The following is a 23,650-nucleotide window of genomic DNA, read 5'->3' on the forward strand; positions in this document are numbered from 1 at the left end:
ATCTCGCCCCAGATTTTTTCCGCCGACCTCACGCCGACAGCTCAGTGCGGTGGTTCTTGTATTCTTTATTTTGTTTTACTGAGAATAAGGTTAGAAATAAGTTTAGGGTTAGGCATAGTTTTACTGGGGTTAAGTTTAGGAATAGGGTTAGGTTTAGGCATCGTTTTACTGAGGTTGAGGACCAGGTTAGGAATAAGGTTAGGTTTGACCGTTTAAGCATCATTTACTTAGATTACTTTAGGAATACCAGGCCGCGCTGTTCCGCCGGCTGTACGCCCGGGGCGAGTTGGTAAAGGGGCGAGCAGTCTCGTATTCGTACGCAGGACGGTTGAGTGATTTCCAACGAGCGCTTCCAAACTCCAACACTCCATGCTGCTCAATGTTTTGCCACTGAGTCTAGATTAGGGGGGCGTGTCCTGATGGGATGAGAAAGAGATTAGAGGTAAAATTTGTAGGAATGGGCAAGAAAATAGGAGCACAAGGGAGGGAATGCATGATATGATAGTAGTAGTGCTGCACACTGCTGCTATATGCACCAAATACTCCAATTTACACCCATCATTCAGAATCACAGATTACATTTGATGTCATAGTTATATTTATTTATTTCTAGTCTAGCCCATAGCTGTAGCGTGTGTGTGTGTGTGTGTGTGTGTGTGTGTGTGTGTGTGTGTGTGTGTGTGTGTGTGTGTGTGAGAGACACATGCATGCTCTGTTAATTACGTGTGAGTGCAGTAATTATAAAAGGCCCAGAGGCAATGCTATTATTTCCCCCCCTCCAGAAAAACATCTACATAATTAGGCTACCATGGCTATAGGCTACATGGAATGAAAAATCGGTGTAAAGTCGACCGTTTTAACTTTACATATACATTTTCATCTCAGATTATGCTCAAAATGTTAGCCAAAACCTGTGTTAGTGGGTTTAGTGGGCTGGCTGGAACTGTAATCTGGAATAGCATTATATTGTCGATGCAAATCATGCAACTACACAGGACACATGCCGAGGCCCTAATGTTGTATCCTAGTTTGCGCAAGGTGGCAGCAAAGTCTATTATAGTCGAATCACTCCAAAATCAGTTTAACCTCGTCGAGCGCTTTTTAAATGCGCGGCATTTAAGGGGTGCTATTCGCGCAGTAGGCTACGGTTTCTAACTGTAGACTAATGTTGCTCAGAAATCAGCTGTGCAGAGTGCAGTCAGTGGCGACTCCAACGAAACATCACTGCTTCTAATCTGTGACTGTGACAAATTGATTTATTAAAGGTTCACCTACTGCAGCCTGTTACTCTAATCTGTCTGTAGGCTACCCCCTGGCTGGCAGTTGAAGCAGCTTCTCTCCGCTGCATTCACAGCATGGGCCATCACATCACTGAGGTCATCGGGGAGGTGGGTGTGACTGGGAAGGTCCTGCTCAGTTTGGTCGGAAACTTAAAATCACAGGGGAGGAGGGAAAGTTAACGGAATAACTCTTGGCTCCAGCTGCTCTGCATGGCCATTGTGGAAGGCGGCCGACGTCGTTATTTACTGTGATCGATTGGTTCAACCAAAGGACCGCAGAACAAGTCACCAGTGGTAGAAGTAATCACGTAAGTTTAACTAAGCATGAATCACTAATACGTTTATGCAAGAAATGTTCACGCAAAAAAATGTAGCGCTTGGTGAGAATGTCAGCTAACCGTAAACCCCGTCACTATTAGGCTACTGTTTCCCCATCAGCATATATTAAGCTTTGTGAAAATGAGATTCAAGCTACTTTACGACAGCAACAGGCCAGCCCAGATGCAACAATGAGCATGTTGTAGCTACATTGTAATTTGAACAATATAATTTGTTTGAACTTTGATTGTTACAATAAGCTATTCGTATTAACATAAGGACAAGTGAAAATGACCGTTACACTGTAACTGTTAACTGTCTGTAACGGTTACAGACAGTTAACAGTTACAGTGTAACGGTCATTTTCACTTGTCCTTATGTGCTCCTCCTGGCCAGTCCTTTATGTTTGACTTCCTCACCTACGACACCTAGTTGTTACTTGAGTAAACGCGAGTATAGTTAACCATTGTTCAATGAGGGTCATTTCCCAATGTTTTCTCGAGGTGAATAAAAGTTTTATGATGACACAATTCGATGCATACAAAATAGGCGACACGGTGTTGGCAAGTGGCAACAAGGTCTCACATTTATAGGTTGTTACTTGACAGTGACATTTTGACCCTCCTTGGTCCGTGCTACAGTTTAAACTTTCAACAGTGTATATGAGTCACGTGACCAGTGATTATGAAGATTAGGAGGAAGACAAAAGGCTATTCTAGCATGATTGGACTTTATTGACGATACAAGTTACAACCTTAATACCACATTTGACACATATAATATGACGATACATAATAGTCTAGATTGATGGAGCATTTGATTTACGAAAGGTAACAATGAGATAGCCTTTAGTTTAAATTTCGCCAATAGACCAGGGGCCAGGGCTACTCAACTTAAGACGAATCAGGGGCCACTCAGCAAAATTCAAACAGTCCAAGGGCCGCAAGCTAAAAATGTATGTATTATTTTGAAACGTTTACAAATGTATTTTGTAACAGACTACACGACTAGTCTAAAAATTAAGGAAACACTTAGCCAATTAGAATGGAATCTAAAATATCGGACAGATGTGTCTTGAACATATGACTATAGAGATAGTTTGTAACGATTTACGGGATTTTTGGACAGAATCTGGAGGAGTAATATCAAGAAATGTGTTTTACAAAAGTCAGCCTCCTGGTGGCGCTATAACAGGCCGTTCTGGAAAAGATTGGGCAGAGATTCATCGTTGGCATCCAGGGAGTGTATGTGCGCAAAGTTTGGCATCGACCGGGTTAACAATGCCAGAGATTAGCTGGTAACAGACGGACGGACGGACAGACACTCTGACACGGACGGGATGCAAAACATACTCTCTCCCCAAGATATTTACACACAAGCCTTTGCATTAGTGATTATATCATGACTAAACAGCTTGTTGTTAATTTCACTCAGGTAGAATAGTCTAGTTCAGAACATGCTATCCTCTGTTCAGTTGATATGGGAACTCTATACAAGGAATTTGTCTCAGTGCATTGCTCTTGCAAGCCATTTTAAAATATTTTGATAGTGTCATCCAACGGCGTCAACTTCGGGAGTGCCTGAGGGCTTGGGCACCCACGGAAAAAATAATAAGCCAAATAGCACCCACTGAGATTAAGGCTGAAGATCCCCTCCCCCTGGTCATTTTGTCACGAAGGCACACACCTTTACGGTGTTCACAGAACAGGTATTCAAGTGGCTGGGGGGCGGGGCCGGGGGCACCCACTGCCGTTATAGGAACCTTACGCGCCTGGTGTCATCATATCACTATATATAGGCCTATCAATATATTATCTATGAAGTTGGGCTGGTTGTGCCAATGTGCCGCAACCTGATCCACATAACATATAGGCCTATTGGCATGAACTCTTAGATTATTAATATTATACCATCAAAGCAAAGCCCTTGTTTTGGAAGTACTGTTGAGGTCACAGAAATGGCAAGAAGCTCTATAAAGACAAGAGTTCCAAACTCCACGTAATCTGTGCATGTATGTTAACCATGTTTTTGTAATGACAGCAGCTCACAGGATTTTTTCAGCTCACACATGAACAGTAGATTCAGCTGGCTTCATTCCAGCAGGTCTGTTGGTTTTGTGCATGTGTATTTTCAAACTTGTGTATTTCTCACTGCCACGTTACAGTGAGACAAGTAGAGATTTTGCATTCATAGAATGATCCATCTTCCTCTACCAAGATGTTGCTTTTACACAAGTGACACTAATTCTATTTTATTTATTCATTGCATTGTAGAATTACAGTTGGAAACATTTGTTCATAGTTTTGGTTTCTTGAGACATTGTGGCTTCTAATCACCAGTCACCACTGCTACCCTTTGCCATTTTGACCTATGACCTGGGGTTTGTTTGTTTAACTTCTTGGCTTCAAGGGGGACACAGGAGCAGGGGTGTGGCACTGAACATAATACCAGTATTGTTGCTCTCTTTTGGGAGTTAGGCATTAGTTCTACATCTTTTTGTAGGTTTTATTGTTAAAGTTTAAGCTCATGCAGTTAATCAAGGTAAAATGTGAGCTTGACTGATAGACAGCTATTGAGGCATATAATGAAAATCTTCAATTAAACCAAATTAAATAAGAGAAGGACAAGAGAAGAGTAGTCTTTGGTTAGAGTTGTTTATTGGGTATTTTCAGATGAGGCAGAATGACATCAACATGATGTGTGGTCGACACACCAAGTTGTTTAATGAAGTGTACTGGCCTGTCTGTGGCTGGATTCGATCATTGGAGTACACAGTACATGTGGGTCCATAGATAAGAGTTTAAGCATCATCACTGCTCACCAATTGATTCTATAAAAATGATGGAAGACTTACATCCATTGGCCTTCTGTTTGAGACAGTGTTCCCCTGTCCTGATTCCTCTATAATAAACGACCGCAATTCCAATGAATAACTAACCGAGACAACAGCCAAGGAATTTTAATGAACACTGTTCTGCTCTTCATCTATTCTCCCTCAGATCTTGTCTTCCGTCCGTTCTGTGTGTTCTACAAACAACGATGATGGTCGCCCACTGTCTGCCCTGCTGCTTCGCCTTCCTTTTAGCCCTGCTGGCACTCGGCCTGGCCCAGTATGAGCACCTGGGTTTACCGCCGGGCTATCTTGACCCCCAACAGGAACAGTACACTGCCCCGAAACTGCCAGCGGACACGCCCAGGATCCAGCTGCGTTTGGCAGGCGATAAGCGGAAGCACAACGAGGGTCGCGTGGAAGTTTTCTATGATGGAGAGTGGGGCACAGTCTGTGATGATGACTTCTCTATTCACTCTGCCCAGGTGGTCTGTAGGGAACTGGGCTATGTTGAAGCTGTCTCTTGGTCACCATCGTCCAAATATGGCAAAGGAGAAGGTACAGTAGGTGTCTAAGCCCTCCCCCCTCCCCGTAATGTTTACAACAGGGCAACAGTACAATCTTTTAACTTTCAAAACAAAAATACATCGCATGGATGCACCTGGGACGTATCCTCAGTGATGTATCACAAAGGTCATCAGGGTTTCGGGTCTCCCAACATCATACCCCTCACTCAGGTGACCCAGCCGGGGTGATCAAGTCCCAACTTGCGTCCCAGTAGCTACCCTCGATCAGTCCCATTAGCGAAAAACCAGGGCCACACAATCCGTTCCTCCTGAACTACTCTGCCGGGACTGGGAGGTACTATTCTGGCGTGTGGAAGGACTTATGTCCCTAATGCATAATAAACTGGGGGTCATTGAAATTAAAACATTTTAGAATCACTAGTTTATACAGTTAAATATAGCTGAAACTACTGGCGTATCAACAATATCAAAGCACGTTATTGCCTGCCTGCTGTAGTTAGTTTAGCATAGTCTAGTTCATATTATATAAGAAATCACACCTGTGTGAAGTGAGGGGCGCTCTTATCATCATACATCATCTCGTTCTGGCCAATCACAATTTGCGTCCTCACTTTTCCGCACTCACTTTTTTCTTTTTCTTCAGCCGGAAAGCTGAGCATAGGGTTAACCTGTTATTTCAATGGTAGTGGATGGAGAGAGGATTTTTGTCCAACCAAGAAACAGCCACGGGCGTCTTTCTCCATGTCAGAGGTTCGTGTCTCTCTGGAGGTCTAGACCCCCAGATGCGGTGAAATATCAAATATGTCTTCCTGGTGAATTCCCGGATTCTTCCTGAAAGCTGAAAGCCTTTTTGAGTCAAAAAGCCAAAATCAGCCAATCCTCTTATCATACAATTTCATACAACAGCCACGGGCAGCTTAAGAGGTTGTATCTCTCGAGTGTTGCGCAATGTCTGACATCTCTCTACCAGCTGTATACAACGGGTGTCCCCCGTGGGAAATTCGTTATGCGATGCTCAATCAATGGGCCTGGCACATCTCCCACCCAATCATGCCGGCCGATCACAATTTGCCTCCTCACTTTTCCGTCTTCACTTTGCTGCCCTCACTTTTGTCTTCAATGTTTATGTTTACACAAACCCGGAAAGCTGGGCATAGGCCCCTCAAAAAATCATGACCACACAGCTGTCACAGTCATCATTATACTGTATGAGTCAATGTTCTTGGAAAAGTTTTGATGTTCACCTTCTCACCTTGGTTGCTTAGGATTTACTTACTTAGTTTAACATTATGGCTCCTACCGTAGCATGATCTACAGTATTAAGGAACTAAATGGAAAAGATTAAGCACAAAAAAATCTAATTCCAGGCATGACTGGATACTAATTTGCAATTACCTCTTGTGAGTCACTTAGCATGATGTATATTTCACATTTCATTATGGAATTTGATGATGTTTCTGCCCACTCTTTCTTCTTTTTCTCCTTCTGAAATGTACACTCTGAAGCGATATTGCCCTTTGCCCCTGTTAAGTGTTGACTTGATCCCATATGTAGTCTTACTGAAGAAAGCAAGGATTTTAGTCATTTTACAGAGACATTGGAGATGGAGTCACTTGGAGGGAGGGAAGAGGGGTGCACTTGTATCATATGTATACATAGAAATGCTTTCTATACTGTACTGCTTTTTCCAAATAAAATAAATATAAAAAAACAAAAAACCTAAGGGAATTTGATGATGCTGTAAGTATGTATAGGGAGCACAGTCTGACGGTCCACCATCACCCCACCCCCAAAATGGTACAAAGATCAATTACAACATAAAACAAAACAATGGATACACATTCTAATAAAATAAGTAGGTACAACAACTGAAAATATGGGAATTCTCTACAGTAGCATGGCTCTGAAGGAGGGTCAGTAATGTATGTGTGTGTTTTAACAGAGCTAAGCTTGAAAACCACTGACTGGACCAAACATATATGCACACTGCCAGTAAGACAACTTTGTACTGCCATGCAGGCTTTAGGAAATATGTATTGTTAATTAATTTATAATGGAAGGTAGATCAAGCTTCGAAAATGCCCAAATTTGGATTCATATATCGTAGACGACTGACGTCACAAGCTGACCATATGAAGTCACACACATGACATTGACCCTCACTTCTGTTGAAGATAAAAAATAAATAAAAAACTTCAGTGAACTGAGTGTTTCTTCTGCTTTTCCAGGACGCATTTGGTTCGACAATGTCCAGTGCACTGGCAAAGAGCAGAGCCTGGCATTGTGCAACTCTAATGGAATCGGTGTGTCAGATTGTAAGCACACAGAGGATGTGGGCGTGGTGTGCAGTGACAGAAGGATCCCAGGGTTTAAATTTGTCAACTCTCTGCCTAACCATGTGGAGGTAAGCCATGCACCTTTTATCCCCCATTTTTTTAAATCATTTTACACTGTTGACTAAACAAAACCGTTATATAAATGCAGTGGTCTTTTTTAACGGTGTTGCCGCAAACTATAAGAGCTGAAAGCTTGTAGACCTGCTATTTTTGCAATTATTGAAACTTGTAGGCAGTATATTTATTACACTCCCACGTGATCTTCTTCAGCCCCCTACAAGGACATTTGTGGACCTTTTGGCAACTTAAGCTGTTGTTGACTGATATGTTTTTACTTCTGACTAGACAAACATTTGTCACCTCACCTTGACAGCTCAGCTGTCTCAGTCACAGCTGTGCTTTTAGTTTTTGCTTTGTTTTGGAGTGATTTGTGCTTACTCCATTCAGTATTTAAATTTCTTGAATATTCTGTGGCATTCATGAAGTGTTTTGTGTTACTGATAGTCTTCAAACATATTAACTCCTATTTTATACTTTGTCGTACAATGGTGTTGTGTGATGAAAATAGTCGATCTACAAGCTCACAACTTGATACGTTATGAACTTGTAGATCTGCTGTTTTCGCCAAATTTGTACAGCCAGCTGCAGCAATCCAAAACTCATATTAGAAAATGGTTTCTGCACTCAAAGAAGGTGCTGACTATGCCGAAACAATACTTCTAAGACATTTAAAAGTATTTCTCCTTCACTAGACAGATCGCACAGTGGAGGGGTAGACAGGAAAGAGGGGGCTGAGGCGAAATCATATAGTACAACAAAGATGAAGTCAACCAGGATACATGTGCAATAACTGATTGAGACAGTTGCTGTCATTGTGATTATCTATCTCAATAAGCTTTTTGCAAATAGCCTCCAGACAGTCAAAGTGAGTCTGGGGAAGTGAAGTGATGTTGCACTCATAACTCGAAAATGCAGCCCGTTCACTTGTGTACTTGAGCGAGCAATACTGTCAAATGACATATAAATTAGGCTTAATTTTGTCTCACTGGTCTTTTTAAAGATGTATTGAGCTCTTCACAGAGGCCAATCAGCCCAGATGTAATTGCCACCAAAGGCAGAATGTTATCTATATGCCCACTGTGCAGGCCTTGTGAATTCACATTCCAATGTTATGAGAAAACTGTCCAACAGAGCTCTCTCTCTCATTTGCTTTCTCTTGCTGTCGCTCTCTTGCTATCGCTCACCTGTGTTCTCTCTCTCTCTCTCTCTCTCTCTCTCTCTCTCTCTCTCTCTCTCTCTCTCTCTCTCTCTCTCTCTCTCTCTCTCTCTCTCTCTCTCTACTGAGTTTAAAACTTATATAATTAACATGTATGAACAGCACAGCAGAACTGTTCCCCAGGGTTTGAGGTTGTTATAATTGACCGTGTTTTAAAAACACCCAAATTAATCACCTTAACCTATGAATTATTCTGTGGTATAGTTTTGCAAATACATATTAATCCTCTCTGATTGTGTAATGCATGTTTGTATGTTATGTTATGTTGTTATGTTATGTTTTTTATGTTGCGTTGCGAGGCATTGTGAGCTTTTAGATCTGCTATTTTGTCGCACCAGAATAGGGATGCTAAGGTTCATCATGTGGTTAAATTGTGCTGTTGCCTGTTACACCCTGTTACTAGTATGTTATGTATTTATTTACTAACATTTTCATTACTGTAGGTGCAGGCACATTACTATTCATACCTAGATCAACATTCCCAAGGGTTAATACAAAAGACTGTAATAAGGCCATTGTAAATTAAACTGTTCCCCTGTGGAGTGTTTGAGTCCGATTAAAATCTTTCCAAAGCTATAAATGCCTAGTGGGAAAGGATGCATCTCATCCGGCTTGTTCTGTTCCGCGTATGTTCTTTTGAATAGAAAAGGTAAAGATTATGATTCTCCAGAGAGAACACTGCTGGAGTGGTCTAGACGTCTGGAGTCAGTCTCTCCAGTCTCATGCTGGGGTAGAAAATAATCGTACTCAGCTTTTCCATTCACTAAGAGGGGACACATGGGCTCACTATGTATAAAACACGAGGCAGGCCCACCACACAGGGCCTGGTCTTATCATCTGGAAAAGGTATTCTGGTGACTCAGCCCAGGCAGATTTGGGGTTTGTAATGACAGGCATGACGACATGCCATGTGGGTTCTGTGGTTTTAGTAGGATGAGAGGAGGGCTTTTGAATAAGCGTGGGATTTACACAACACAAGGATCTGTGTTAAGAGGCCTGTGTGCCCTCTCACAGTATGGTACAGGTGATGATAACCTGAGGACAATGACCAGCCAGTCGGCCACAAAGCAATGCTTAAAGGGTGAGTTAAGAGAGAGCAGCGAGAGGCCTCGCACGCAGTGACCTTTTGACATTCCATTTAATTTGGGATGGAGTCCTCCTCTGTGAGTACTTTTGTCTTCTTTGGTTGTTGAAATAAGAGAAGAGATTACTTTTAGAGGCCTGTTTTTGTACATTCTTTAGTACAGGCTTTCCTGATCTTCCAAGTTCACCGCTGCTGAAAATAGAAAGTTGTTCTTTTGTGGCGCAGTGGTATAGTGGAGATTATTGGTTTGGTTCCAGTAACATTTAGCATTGTGTCTTCGTTGGTTGGACAGTAAACAGAAAGCTACTGCCCAGCACTTAAGTTCCTCCATTTCCCTTCACTGGAATATTCACTGTAATATGAATATTCCAGTTCTTAAATATTCCTGTTCCTGTGTTTATTTGTATCTTTGTCCTGCCTTTAGAAAACACAACTTCCCCGAAACATTTTGGTTTTTAGAGGTGGGTAGAGAAAATATTTGAGGTTTGCTGTATGATCTGTCACACATTTACCTTCCATCTCAACTTTGAGAGATTCCTGGGTTTATGAAATGTGGGTTTTGGCAGTGCCTGTTTCCGTACCAAGTTAACAACATACAGTTTAGCATTTATCAATGCAGACTTTATGAAGACACTTGTGCAGTCAGATTTCTCTATGAAATATTACGTTTTATTCAGGCAAACCAAGCTAAATGCACATGGTGGAAGCAATCTATGAAAGATGTACACTTGTCTCAGTTGTGGAAAAATGTAAACTTTTGTGGAACATTATAGCCAAATGGCCATAGGTGGAGTGGAGGTTTATTGAAAAGATTAGCCTATGTGAAATGCATAGGCTGTAGTGTCTGCTGTCTGAAGAAAGACAATATGTAATTGCTGTTGGGCTGAAACCTTGTATGTCCAAAACAGTTACTTTTCTGAAACAATTTGAAAATAGAACAGGACCCAAAGCAGTTATTATGTAGTTACAAGCTCTTGTTAACTACATTGCATTGGTTAAATATAAAACCCTCTGACAAACATGGTATGCCACCTGAAATATTATACCTCGAGAGGAATGCCCATTGCGTAATTGCATGACATCATGGGTATTATATTACGAGCCTTATATTATGAGCCTCATCATCAGACTGATGATGGGGATTCACTCACATGTTCCTCCACAGGCTAGTGTTTTAGGACTTGGGTGATATCACATGCCTATAGGCAGGGCATCATCCTACTTGATATATTTAGCTTCATTACTTTGCAGTCCACTTGTCCTAAAGAATCTTCCAGGGATGTCATGCTGGGACAGGCAAAGCTGAACAAGACTGTGGGGCTCCAGGCTGCTGGTAGAACTCATCTCTCCCATTATCTTTCCCTGGTCCCCCACCCCTCTCTCTTTTCTCACTTTTACTTGCTTTATCTCATCTCACTGGCTTAACCCTTTCTCTTCCACTCTCTCATTTCCCCACTCTTAAGTATTTTACCAGGACCATTGAAGTCACCCCAAGCAGAGTTTTATGGCTCCCATTTTCTCTCTCTTTAGTCATTGTTTCCCCCTGAGGGCTAAAGGTCCAAATCTCAACATTCTACTCTCTAAACCTCCACACGGTGGCAGGGTGCCATAGACTGCCTCGCCAGCCTCTAATTAAACGGCACCATGAACTTGACTTGATGCCCGGCGCCATTTGGTCCAAGATCCCAAATTAAATCCTACCAGTTTAATCAGATTCCCATACAACTGATACATATTTCTGTAGCCCAGTAACATTTCACAGCCCCAAGGCACCAGTCGGATGTTTATCCTCTGGAAATATGCATTCTAAAATTAAGCCTGCTGCCTCAGGCAGTATTGTGTACAGAAGCGTGAATATACCGCAAGATTCAGACTAATGTTGAAGTGGCTTTTTCATCCACACTGTGATATTATGCTGCTGTGGGACAAATCACAACCATACATTACTGTTTGTTTCTCTATGAAAATCTATGGCCCTGTTGAATCCATCCACTTTAGAGTTTCGACTTAATGGTCAGGCACCTGTTCAGCAGGAGGTGGGACTGGGACAGAGAGGGATATCGTGTTCCTCCACATGCGTAGTCTAGTTACCCCTCTCAGTGAAACTCCTCACTCTCAGTTGAAAAGAAGCGGATGGTGACTCCCATGTGTATCGGAGTGTTACAATGTGTATCGGAGTGTTACAAAGTAACAAATTAATATGTTACTGTAATTACATTAAATTCTAACCCATCATTACTGGTCAAAATTCAGTAATAATAGTACAGTTACTAATGAAACAATTAGTTCATTACTTGTGCTACATACTGTAAGTTCTGTCTTTCATGTACTGTACACACACACACACACACACACACACACACACACACACACACACACACACACACACACACACACACACACACATTTTAACCATTTATGTATGTCCACACAAAGGATATACATACAAGGACACAAATATTATAGGTGCATTAAAGTTACATCTGCAAAGTCATGGCATGTGTTTTCATGGCTGCCAATTATAGCAGAGACACCACAATACTTTGCCAGCCTTTTTGCCTCCTTTTTGGGCATCCCAAGTTGTTGGAACCCTCTAACAACCAGTCTGTGCATATGCCCTAGGCTGCCAAATATAAAGACAAATAGTCTGCACCTATAGCCCAGCTCTGAGATGTTATGTAGAAGTGGTTGGTATTTTATGACCTTGGTCATAAAGGCTTCCTCTAGGCTGTGGTCAAAGGTGCAGGCTATCTCTAATACAGACACTTCTCTGGACTCTTCATCAACCACAACAATATCTGGTGTATTAGCTGCTAGGGATGTAAAGGTATCTGAGTTATCACTGAGTTGGAACATGGATGGAATGACCCTGGAATGTTTGTACATTCTCACTGAAGACACACACACACACACACACACACACACACACACACACACACACACACACACACACACACACACACACACACACACACACACACACACACACACACACACACACACACACACACACACACACACACACACACATGGTTTTACATGCCTGTGCAACAATCACTTGACCTCTGGCTAGAGTTCAGAAAGGTGCGCACAGCTTGAGACAAGCACACACAGCTGAGACAAAATGATTGGCTTAATAATGATAAAATAATCATATGAACAGAGATTGCAGTTATGGAAACGTTATCATTGGAAATTTTATATATATATTTTTGTCTCTTCAAATTTTGATTTGGGGTTTTAGGTTTTGTCATGGCTTTGTTGAACTTAGACATCTGCTTTCAATTTGCAAACAAAGGCTCTTTTAATGGCTCCTAAGGAAGTCTACCGCAAACGAAACAAAACTGGTGAGTACATGACCTTTCCTGCAATCCTATAAATGGTAATTCAGGAAACAGATCAGTTTGTGCTTTGGCCTGTGAAGTAATCGACTCTCTGGCCAGGGGAATACATTTAAGAAATGTGACCTAATAACACGTGGAAATCACAGGGAGTAGTGACTGGGAGGGATGTCAACAAACATAGTGGATCAAGACTGTTTTCACACTGAGTTCTGGTTTCAATGTACTCACAATTCACCATTTGTCAGTCTTCTGATTGGTCCCTGACTGAATAACCAGCAGGCTCTTTCTGCCTTGTTCCGCCCTGGTTCCACCTTGTTTATGTTGCATTTTCTAAATCAGATGCAACTGAAAAACACGTTATTTCAATGGTAGTGGATTGAGAGAAAGGATTTTTGTCCAACCATGAAACGGCAACCAATGGGTGCAAAGAGGGGCACAACCACATGGCTGGACTTGACCCTTGACAAAGGGTGAATTGAGTAGGAGAACCCAATAAATAAAAGAAAACATGAAAAACACTGTAAGAGCAAATATACATGAATGTAACTATAAATTAAGTTATCAGAAGTAATTGTGAATGGTAATTGTAAAACTGAATAGCATGTCCCAGTTCTTTGGACTATAGATGATTTCAACAGGAAAAGAGCTTCAAGGGCTCTATTGGAACCATATGTTCCTCATACACTTTATTTTTGCTGGCAGTGATACACATTAGAACAGTGCTGTGCATGGGGAAGGATCATGAAGTCACAATTTGGCCCTAAGTTGTATGAATATCTGTGGCCTTGTTGCCAGAAAAACACCCGAGTGTTAACCGAAAGACTGTGCTGCATTCTTTGCGTAGCCAGCATCTTGATATACAGCTGAGCCTATATAGCCTGGAATGCTCAGTAGTATTTCCACATTTGTAACCATGTAGCCTCTAAACATGGTATGTCTATTGGTCCTTCCAACACTTTGGTGCCACAGCGAAAGTAATTGTGATATTGATATAGTAGAACTCCATAGACCTTTGCTGACTGGGCGAGATCATTCCCCACGATTGATGGTCTACTCTACTGAGAAAGTGGATTATACATGACAGCTGCGGCCATGCTGCACCATATTGTAGGTTTACCACTTACTTATACCTGTTTACAGTATATGCAAAAGCATAACAGGACATAACTGTTTGGATACGTTTCATATAAAATGTTCAGATCCACTCTGATTTCACATTTTGGGATGTTTTAATTAAAGGACGACTTCACCAATTTTCAAACTATCGTCATATAACTGGTCCTACTCACTAAAGCTCATGGTACCATTTGTGTGTGTCCCAGAGGAGGGCTGTGGGCAGCAGGAACCCGCCTACCAGTGACATCATCGATGGGGAATCAAGGCTAATAGAAACAGCAGGATTTATATTCCTGGAAAGTTAGAATGCTATAATGGAAGCCATTGTTCTTGCGATAATAAAAATCAAAATAAAACATTTTAAACCTGCCTAAGATGTCACTGGTAGGTGGGTTTCTTTTTTTTTTAAAGATTTGTTTTGGGGCTTTTCTGTCATTATTTAGATAGTAGCAGTGGAGAGCGACAGGAAACGGAGAGAGAGACAGGGAGCGATACGCAGCAAAGGTCGTCAGGCTTGGGAATCGAACCTGTGACACGCTGTCAGGTGGCTTTAGAGCCTATATGTGGTTGTGCCTTAACCGCTAGGTCACCGGCACCCCGGTAGGTGGCTTTCTGAAGTTTCCTGTTTCTCCTATAAAAAATATAATTTTATCATGAGCATTAGTGAGGACAAATTATATGAAGGTTTAACTGGAAAGTGTGTAGCAACTAGCAACCATAGTGAGTAAGAGTTGGGTTGCAGCAGGTCTTGAAACTCCTCAATAGAGACTCATCCAGCTAATGGCTTTTCCATCTGCACCACCTTCCTCTTACCAAAGACAAACTGATTGGGCCCCTCTTCCCCAGAGTGCACTGAAAACAAAGCACACATGTTAGAAAACTCTACTTTATTTCTTCAATCCCGATGCAGTCAACCATGCATATTTCAGGCCCGCTTTCTAGTAAACAAGACCCTTGAAGTGCCCTCTGAACCTCCAAACAGGAAATAGATTATATGAGGAATTAGATGTGGCAGTGCCAGCGGGGAATGGGAGGGCAGCAGGGTGGGAGGGTGAGAAGCTGGCACGTGAGCCAGTTCCCAAACAAGTTGAGTCTGTCATCCACCTGAAACCAAATTATAGGGGAATAGTTGTAATATTTTCAGACTTCAGACTTCTCTGTAAACACAGAGTGGTGACTGTTAAAGACGTACAGTACACGCAAGCAGTAAGCACACCAGGAAACTGTTGGCAGGGATATTGTTTATCTCACATAGACTTGGGGTCAGTGTCTGAGCAAGAGAAGGGTATATGTTTATCGGACATTCATCACATGTTATGTCTTGAGCTAATTTTGGATAGCAGTCTTTACAGTGACTTTCACCAGTCATGTTTACTTGACTGTGGCATGAGATATTTAGAATGGCTGGGTTTTATTTGGATGTTCGCAGATTGTACACATTACGGCTCCATGAAATTGAGAATAAATCATTTTGTGATGTTTGTTTGTTTTTTTCTCTTTTTTTGTTTGTTGTGATTGCCAAGTGAATCTGGCACCAGGATGTACAGTATATGCTTTCCTCCTAGTGAATTAAGTTGAAAAGATATTAGAAATAGCCTTACCACTTACCACTAATGTCATCTACCAGGCTGTGTATATCCAGACAACATCGCACCATCACCACATTTCCTGTCATTAGTATTTCCCTATAATTTCAGCCTGCATACAGTTTAACCATCTCATACCAGATCCCTCTGTTCCTAACAAGGGATGGTTACTGTGGTCATCCATGGGGACAAAATAGATCGAGCGAAAGACTGATGATTTGCAATTCTTTTTTTCAATGGTCCCATCTAACCCTTGCTTTTTCATTACTGATTTGGTAGGTCTCTCTCCACTTGTTTGACTGTAAGTGATATGTGTTTATGCCCACCACATGTGTTGAGCAAAGCACAGACCCATCTTTCTCCCTCCCTCTCGTTTAGCTTGCACTGTCACGTACTGTAGTGCAAGAATGTGGGTTTGGTCTAAGGGAGAGAAAGATGTTTACTTAATCCCTACCAAGAGTCACATAGGAAAGACTCATACAGTCCCTTTTTGACAGCTTGACACTGCCTGGGTGCTAACTGTTGTACTGCTCTTCTCCAGTCTGGCCAGTCTTTGCTATGACTGGCAGTTCTGCCTTGGTGCCGTGGCAAATACCAGGATGAAACTCATTGTCTCCCCTATAGTAATACAGTCAATCTCCTAGCAGGGACCCCCCTGAGTCTATACATTTATGGGAGGATGATTGTTATTGCTTTAACATGTATTGTTGAAACGTTAAATAGTGAGGCTTTGGTTAATGCATGTTTTGAATTCATCTAAATCTACAAAGTAACTACTAACTAAAGCTGTCAAATTATTGTGGTGGGGGGGAAAACGTACAATATTTGCCTCTGAGATGTAGTGGAATAAAAGTATAAATGATCAAAAAAGGAAATACTCGCTCATTTCCACCACTGCCACACACAACACGTGCTATGCTGGTACAGACCTCCATGATTCTGCTGTTCAGAAGCCAAACAGTTGCAGTGCATCTGGTCATGGTCTTTTTATATTAATGAGGGTATTTACCGTGAAAATGTTTAAGTAAACCGGATACAGGTTTACAAGGGGGTGGTTGAGTTACAGCACAGATGGGGAGATGAGGGCCATAGATTTCACATTATGTAACACAAGAAATGCAACATTCCACTGGGCTGTGATGTACTGTAGAGTTGTTTATAAGATGGGATTGATGATTCCAGACAAAGTCGTTGGAAATGGTAAAAGCCAAAAGTTCAGAGCTTCATGCAATGCATATCAATGTGTATATTCACAGCTTCAACCATAAATTAAATTGTATCCAAATGTGTGTTAATAGTTCATCTGTACTTTAAAGTGCATAAATGCAACAACAGAGTCAATTATAAATGTATGATTAATATTATATTTAGTGTATTACCTACCTATACGTTTCAAGGCTGCAAGTTGATTTAATACCATACTGAAATGACGTGAATCTAATGGCTTCCTTTAAAATGGTAAATAAAATGGTAAATGGTGCATTTATATAGCGCCTTTATCCAAGGCGCTTTACATAGATTGTGAATTACATTCACCCATCCTTTAAAATCAAACCATGGTATGCTCTGGGAAATGTCAAGTATGTTAAATGTTTACCTCATTCTTACCATCACTATAATATTTGCTATATTTTCTTCTTTTTCATAGAACTTCAATATTCAAGTGGAGGACGTGCGCATTCGAGCCATCCTGTCATCATACCGTAAGCGCATCCCAGTGACAGAGGGCTATGTGGAGGTGAAGGACGGGGGCAAGTGGAAGCAGATTTGCAACAATGAGTGGAACCACCTTGACAGCAGGGTCATCTGTGGCATGTTTGGATTCCCTGGGGAGAGGAAATACAATGCCAGAGTGTACAAGTGAGTAGTCATTCACTAGATAGGTTGGTACCTTATTACTTTCTCCAAGGGGAAATTATAAGCACACTTTGTTACAGTGGTTATATCTGCATCTCAGTGGGTGGAGTACAACATGAACTTTACCATGGTTAACAGTTCCCTCACGTCATCTTTCTCAATTATCTCTCTATTCACTCTTATTGAATGGTGAAATAGGTCTCAAATGGTCATTTTTCTTGGGATTAAGTGGGTGTGTTGAGCAACATAGCACGAAGACTGCCACGTTTACACTTACAGTATGTACTATTCCCTGTTTAGCTCAAAGTGCCAACAACAGGCCTATCTCACAGAATTTCCCCGCCCCCTTAATACGCCCCCTTTCCGAGTTAGTGGTGATAGCGTGACGTCACTCCATAGACACTACATGTTAACAGAGGTAATTTAAGAAGTCTACAACTTTTGTTTTCTCAAGGTAAGGTTTGTTCTATCTGTTCGAGGTGATTTACCATCTTGTTTGCTTCATAATAATATTGGTCTGTCACATTTTTACATTAGGAAATGTACTTAGATTCTCAAGAGAAAAAAACGTGTAAATGCTAATGTTAAATGACACCACTATCTACCGGAAGGGGGCGTGGAAAGGGGGCTGTGAGATAGGCCTACTGCCAGGGTGGAGGCTCCACAACTGTAGCTCATGTACAATGGTGAAGACACAATCAGGCTCAGGGTTGATGTTCTCCAACTTCTCCATGTAGCTCATTATATAACCTCGTTTTCACACGTGATCCCCTTCTGTTATACTGACTTGAGGAAGAAATCCATATATCATGGAAACTCTGAAACCTGATCAGTGTCATGTCCCATACATACAATACCAATACAATGTCTGTCTGCTGAATGTGAAGCCTTGACATCGCTCAACTCTATAGGGGGACATTAACCTTAAAACCTAATACTTTGTTGATATAAGTCCCCCAGGGGTCGCTATACACCTATTGTTTTTACAGAAAATAAACAATAATCTGCAAGAATGTTCTGCCTATTTGCCTATTATTTTATATATATACTAGTGTCCATATTCAGGGTCTGTTTGCAGTGAAGAGTTTTGATTTAGAGAGAAAAAAGAAGGGGTCCAAGAACAGAGTGCTGGGGGCTCTGGTCAACTAAGTTTATAGGGTTTAAGTTAAATATGGAAAATTAGGTCTTAATAAAAGAGACCCATGTGTGTCTGACATGCTTGCTTCGATCTCACCACAAGCCTTTCAAGCCTTTTCAAAATAAATAAATACAAAATCATCCTCCTTTCATGCATTTAACTTCATTGCATTCCTGATAGCAGTTGTAATGTTGAAGCGGAAAATGTGGTAACCAGCAGCCAAATAGCTACAGGTTAATCACAGTTAACCATACACTTTTAGCCAGCACTGCAGTGAACTCTGCAGGGTAAGGAAGTTTCTTGTGCTTAGGAAACCACAGTGGCGCGAGTCATGCTCCTTACTTTTCCATCTACGTGTCTGCTTCCCCGTGCACCCTGCTCCTGCTCAAAAAAACATGAAACGCGCACAACGTTGTTTTTACAGGCTGCCGTTTGACTGAGTAGCGGCGCATAGCCAAAGGCCTGCTCCAGTTGTTTCATAATCTGGGGTTTGCCATCTGTTCGGATGCCTCAGCGTTTGCCCTCTAGGTTAGCTTTATTCACATTAACATTGACAGCCAAGATTTATATTAAAAGTTATCATGTGCTATGTAAGGATGCTATGTACATCCTTACATAATATTACATTACATACGTGTGCATGTGTAATGTACACCTGCTGAAACATGTAATTTAGAATGTTGTAATTTCTTGCTTTACACTTGCTTTAATGTATCGCAGTGTCATTTAAATTTTACATTTGAGGAGATACCAGGCATCCATCTATCTAGGCGTGGTATTAGAACATTTGGGCCATGTCCAAAAGACTGCAGCATTTCTAATGTAAGGTCCCAAATGAAAAACAAATGCTGTCTCCTTTTAATTTGCTTTTCTGTGTATACTTAAGACATGTGATACACAGACTGGAGGACATACTGTTCTGTGCGTGAGGCTCGTTAAACACATTAATATAGGCTCTGTACTAAATGGAGAGGAAGAGATTAGCACCCCAGTGGGCCTGAAAGAGCACAATTAGCCCCACGTTGTTTCGTCCGTAACAACATTATGTCAGAAATCTTGTATCTCAGTTTTCAACTTTTAAATGTATGCCCCATTTCGTTGTATGACAGCGCTGTGCGAAAAAAGCTGATCTAAGTTCTCACAGTGCGTCACGACAAGTTGTAAGCTTGTAGATCTTCTATTTTTGCCTATAATGACATGTCCCAAATAGGGCCGTGAGGTTGAAGGTTTTTAAATGTGTCTGTTGGTTTTATTTAACCAATGAAATGTATTAACAAGCACTTTTCTGACAAGTAACTGGTTTGGACATACAAGGTTTCCACCCGACAGCGACAAATCCGACGATAGTTCTTACAATGCCTTAATGCTGTAATTGTATTAACTTCACTATTGTTTCACCACGGTCATCAGTCATATCAGTCATGGCTAGCAGCACTCTGAACTTTGAATCCATTAATCTGAGTTCACATCTCAGTGGAACCTATCCATTATGATTATGTGGAACCTATCTATTATAGGATGGAGATCAACCAGTCCCAGTACATTTTTACTTGGCAGGTCAGGCCCATTTAGGATTGAGTGCAAATCGTTGCTGTCAGGCAGAAACCTTGTATCTCCATATTTCAATCCTCATGCTGCCGTGTCACACAAAAGTAGCAAAAATAGGCGATCTAAAATCTTGTAGATCTGCTATTTTTCCTAGTTTAGAAAATAAAAAATCACACCCATGTGAAGTGAGGGGCACTCGTACATCATCAAGAGGTAAAATAGACACTGCCTATTTGCTTGTCCACATATGATGTAAATTCTCCATTCATTGTCAATGGGAATTTAATGTTTGTGTAAGACGAAAATCTACAGTAATAGCTGACTATAGGAGGGGCTAGCACCCCTCAAAAATAAGTCAAAGTGGTTGAGTCTGCCCAGCAAGCCAAATGACGTCATGATGACGTTATGATGACGTCCTCCGGTGACTCCGGTGACGTTCAGGACTAGGCCAGATCACAGCCCATATGGGGATGATCTTTACGTCATTTCCAAGACGTCTTCACCAGTAAAAAATAAATATAGCTTATTCTGGGCTAGATCTGACTAGTTATGATATGACTTAAGTTGATCTGGCCTCGATCGGACTCTCTGATTCATCCAGGGACGTCTGTCTTAGTGGGCAGAATCAAATGTTCGTTGAAATCAGGTGATATTCTGGGCCAGATCAGACTAGTCTTGGTTTGACTTGATAGATAGACCCAATAGAGACGTCACTAATTCCTGTGGATTTTATGAATACTGAGCCAATGAAAAGTATTAACAAGAGCTTGTGACTAAATAACTACATAGGATTATTATTTTTTTTTCTAAAAGATTTACCGTTTTGAACATGCAATGTTTCCACTTTGTTTCCAATGATAGTTGCCAGACCTGACCTCTTGATGGCGTCTCCACTCTCCTGGTATACATTTGTGCAGATGGCCTCTTGTTTTTAACTTATGTGCTGGATATATTCACTCTCATCATTCTATGTTTCTCTGGGATGTTCATTGTGTATATTTGCTGTGTTCCATGTAACACTTGTGGCTGTGTTGTGATAATTGCTATTTCCCATTCAGGGATCAGTAATTTAACATTAAGAATACTATCAAGTAGGTTATGAATAACCTAACTTTGTCTAACCTGTCTCCGTCCTTATTCCCAGCTACTGTATAACCTTTATTCCAGGCAATGGATATTCAGCATTGGTAAAGGAAATGCTGTCAAGCTGTGGTGTGCTCTGAACGCCCAGCCCCAGATCCTTACGCTAACCCTAAATCTCAACAAAGCATGTCTAGACTACCACCTGTTTACTACAGAATCAGCTATACTATTACTTAAAAAAGCAGGATGCACCACGGTAGATTTGAACCCACAACCTCCACAGTGATGGGTAGGCATTTTACTACTGCGTCACCTGAGTGTCCTGTGCAAATACATCTTGACTTCACTTAACTTAGTATGCTTCCTGTCTCTCCAGGATGTTCGCTCGCAGGAGAAAGCCCACCTATTGGGACTACTCAGTCAACTGCACTGGCAACGAGGCCCATCTGTCTAGCTGCAAACTGGGTCAGGCTGTGTCGCTGAAAAGCAACGGTACCTGTTTGGGAGGCTTGCCAGTGGTGGTAAGCTGCGTCCCTGGGAGAGCCTTCGCTCCCACACCCATGGCGGGCTTCAGGAAGGCATTCCGACAAGAGGTAGGTGTTCGGGGATCAGTTCCGTGAGATGCATGAGAAACTATTCAGAACACCCACAGTTCTTACAATACTACAAGTCAGAGGTTTTCAAACATTTCATGTCAAGGACCCTTTAAATTGATATGTATTTGTCCCTGGACCCCCATTTGAAAACATGTTGTCGTGCCAGGGCCCCATAAGAGAAGATTTGTGTTGTTTTACAATTGTAAAAAATTTAAACGAAAAAAAACGAAATAGCAGATCTGTCTATGTTTTTTATATCCAAAGTATAAAACAGGATTAAAGTGGTTAAACAGATTTTGATGCTATAATAACACATTTTGATGGGGACCCCCTGGAACCCTCACTTTGAGAACCACTGCCTGTAAATCCTGTTCTTCAAATTATGCGTATACTACAGCATACCACATAATACGAAAAATGAAATATACACAAATGAGTATTGCATTTACATTACAATTAATGATTATATCATAACATTATAGTATCCACATTTAATCATAGAGTATCTTATAATATATTCACAAGATGTAGGTCTGCATGGAATATGGATGCTCGATTCCTGAAACACGACAGAACATAGTCTTTTCAGTAAATGCTGTTCTTAATTTTAACTGTTTTTTTTTGTATAGTAGGGTAAACTTAACACTGTTGTAAATTTGCGAAAATGTCGACATGTCACGTGACATATCTAATGCCATATCTAATGCCACAAACAATACGTTTTTTAGAATGAAGATTTCTAGGGGGGGGGGGGGGGGGGGGGGGGTGGGTACCGTCCTAAAGTCGGCTCTTCGGTGCTACTGAAAATTTCTTGACGAGCCGAAATCATTTCGGCACTACAGCGGTAAAATAGGAGTATGAATTGGCCCTAAGACAAATGCAGTGCTACAACTGCAGTGCTACACTGAAGTTTTGTCCACTTGTGGCGTCATTGTCTGCTCTAATGTCCTGATGTGAGATGCTTGCCTTCTTTAAGCATCGTGACATTTTTTCCTCGATTCATCTGTCTTTAATTAAATTGTCAAGATCAGTGTCAAAAATTGTGAAAAATTCACATTTTTGGAATAAGATCACAACAACAATTTGTTAACAATATTATCCTTAGTATGTATTATGTACACTTGTATTTTGTATAGCCTATAGTAATTTTGATTTATAATTTAGCATTTTATTAGATTTATAATTTAGCATTTTATATAGACGTAGCACTCTATAATGTATACTTCACTGTACAGTTAATCTACTGTTAGACAGATATTAGGTTCTTAGATTATGGTTATGGTTATGATTCTTGATGACTATTTCTATGTATTTGCTGTATTACCTTGTGTTGTTCTTGCTTACTGTAAATTGCTCTGGATTAAGAGCGTCTGCTAAATGCCTAAATTGTATTTTGGAAAGGTCAGGTGTAAGTAACCCACAAATCCACTTAAAGATGTCCAGATTGCTGAATACAAATGGCAGTGAAGCACGTGAAACTATGCCACTAATGTGTTTACTTGTAAAATTAAACACTTCCATTCTGTCTGAGCTTTTAATGGCAGGAGCACTTCAGTGGCATGTTAACATGGAGCCACCCAGTCTGTAGGTTTTCTAACAATTCTCCTGCCCTGTGAAAGTAGGAAAAGTCTAAACTGTGGTCCTGCAAACTTTCAGCTGACTGTGTTATTTTTGGAAGAACTATAGTCTAACCCAAAACTGTGGTTTTCTCCTTTTAGAAAAACATTGTAG

The 23,650-nt window shown here is 41.1% G+C and overlaps 1 protein-coding gene across 1 annotated transcript in view; it reads left to right on the top strand.

Annotated features, from left to right (window-relative positions):
- Nucleotides 1-1,310: 1,310 nt before the first annotated feature.
- The window catches only part of loxl2b (lysyl oxidase-like 2b), a 48,129-nt gene continuing 25,789 nt past the window's right edge, over nucleotides 1,311-23,650 (top strand). Inside the window, exons 1-5 of the mRNA XM_079515747.1 lie at nucleotides 1,311-1,588; nucleotides 4,598-4,986; nucleotides 7,184-7,359; nucleotides 17,346-17,557; nucleotides 21,700-21,916. Coding sequence (XP_079371873.1) covers nucleotides 4,638-4,986; nucleotides 7,184-7,359; nucleotides 17,346-17,557; nucleotides 21,700-21,916 — 954 coding nt within the window. The 5' untranslated portion in view covers nucleotides 1,311-1,588; nucleotides 4,598-4,637. The remainder of the gene's footprint in view (nucleotides 1,589-4,597; nucleotides 4,987-7,183; nucleotides 7,360-17,345; nucleotides 17,558-21,699; nucleotides 21,917-23,650) is intronic.

Source organism: Electrona antarctica (genome assembly GCF_951216825.1).
Source record: "Electrona antarctica genome assembly, chromosome: 12".
NCBI classification, from domain to species: domain Eukaryota; kingdom Metazoa; phylum Chordata; class Actinopteri; order Myctophiformes; family Myctophidae; genus Electrona; species Electrona antarctica.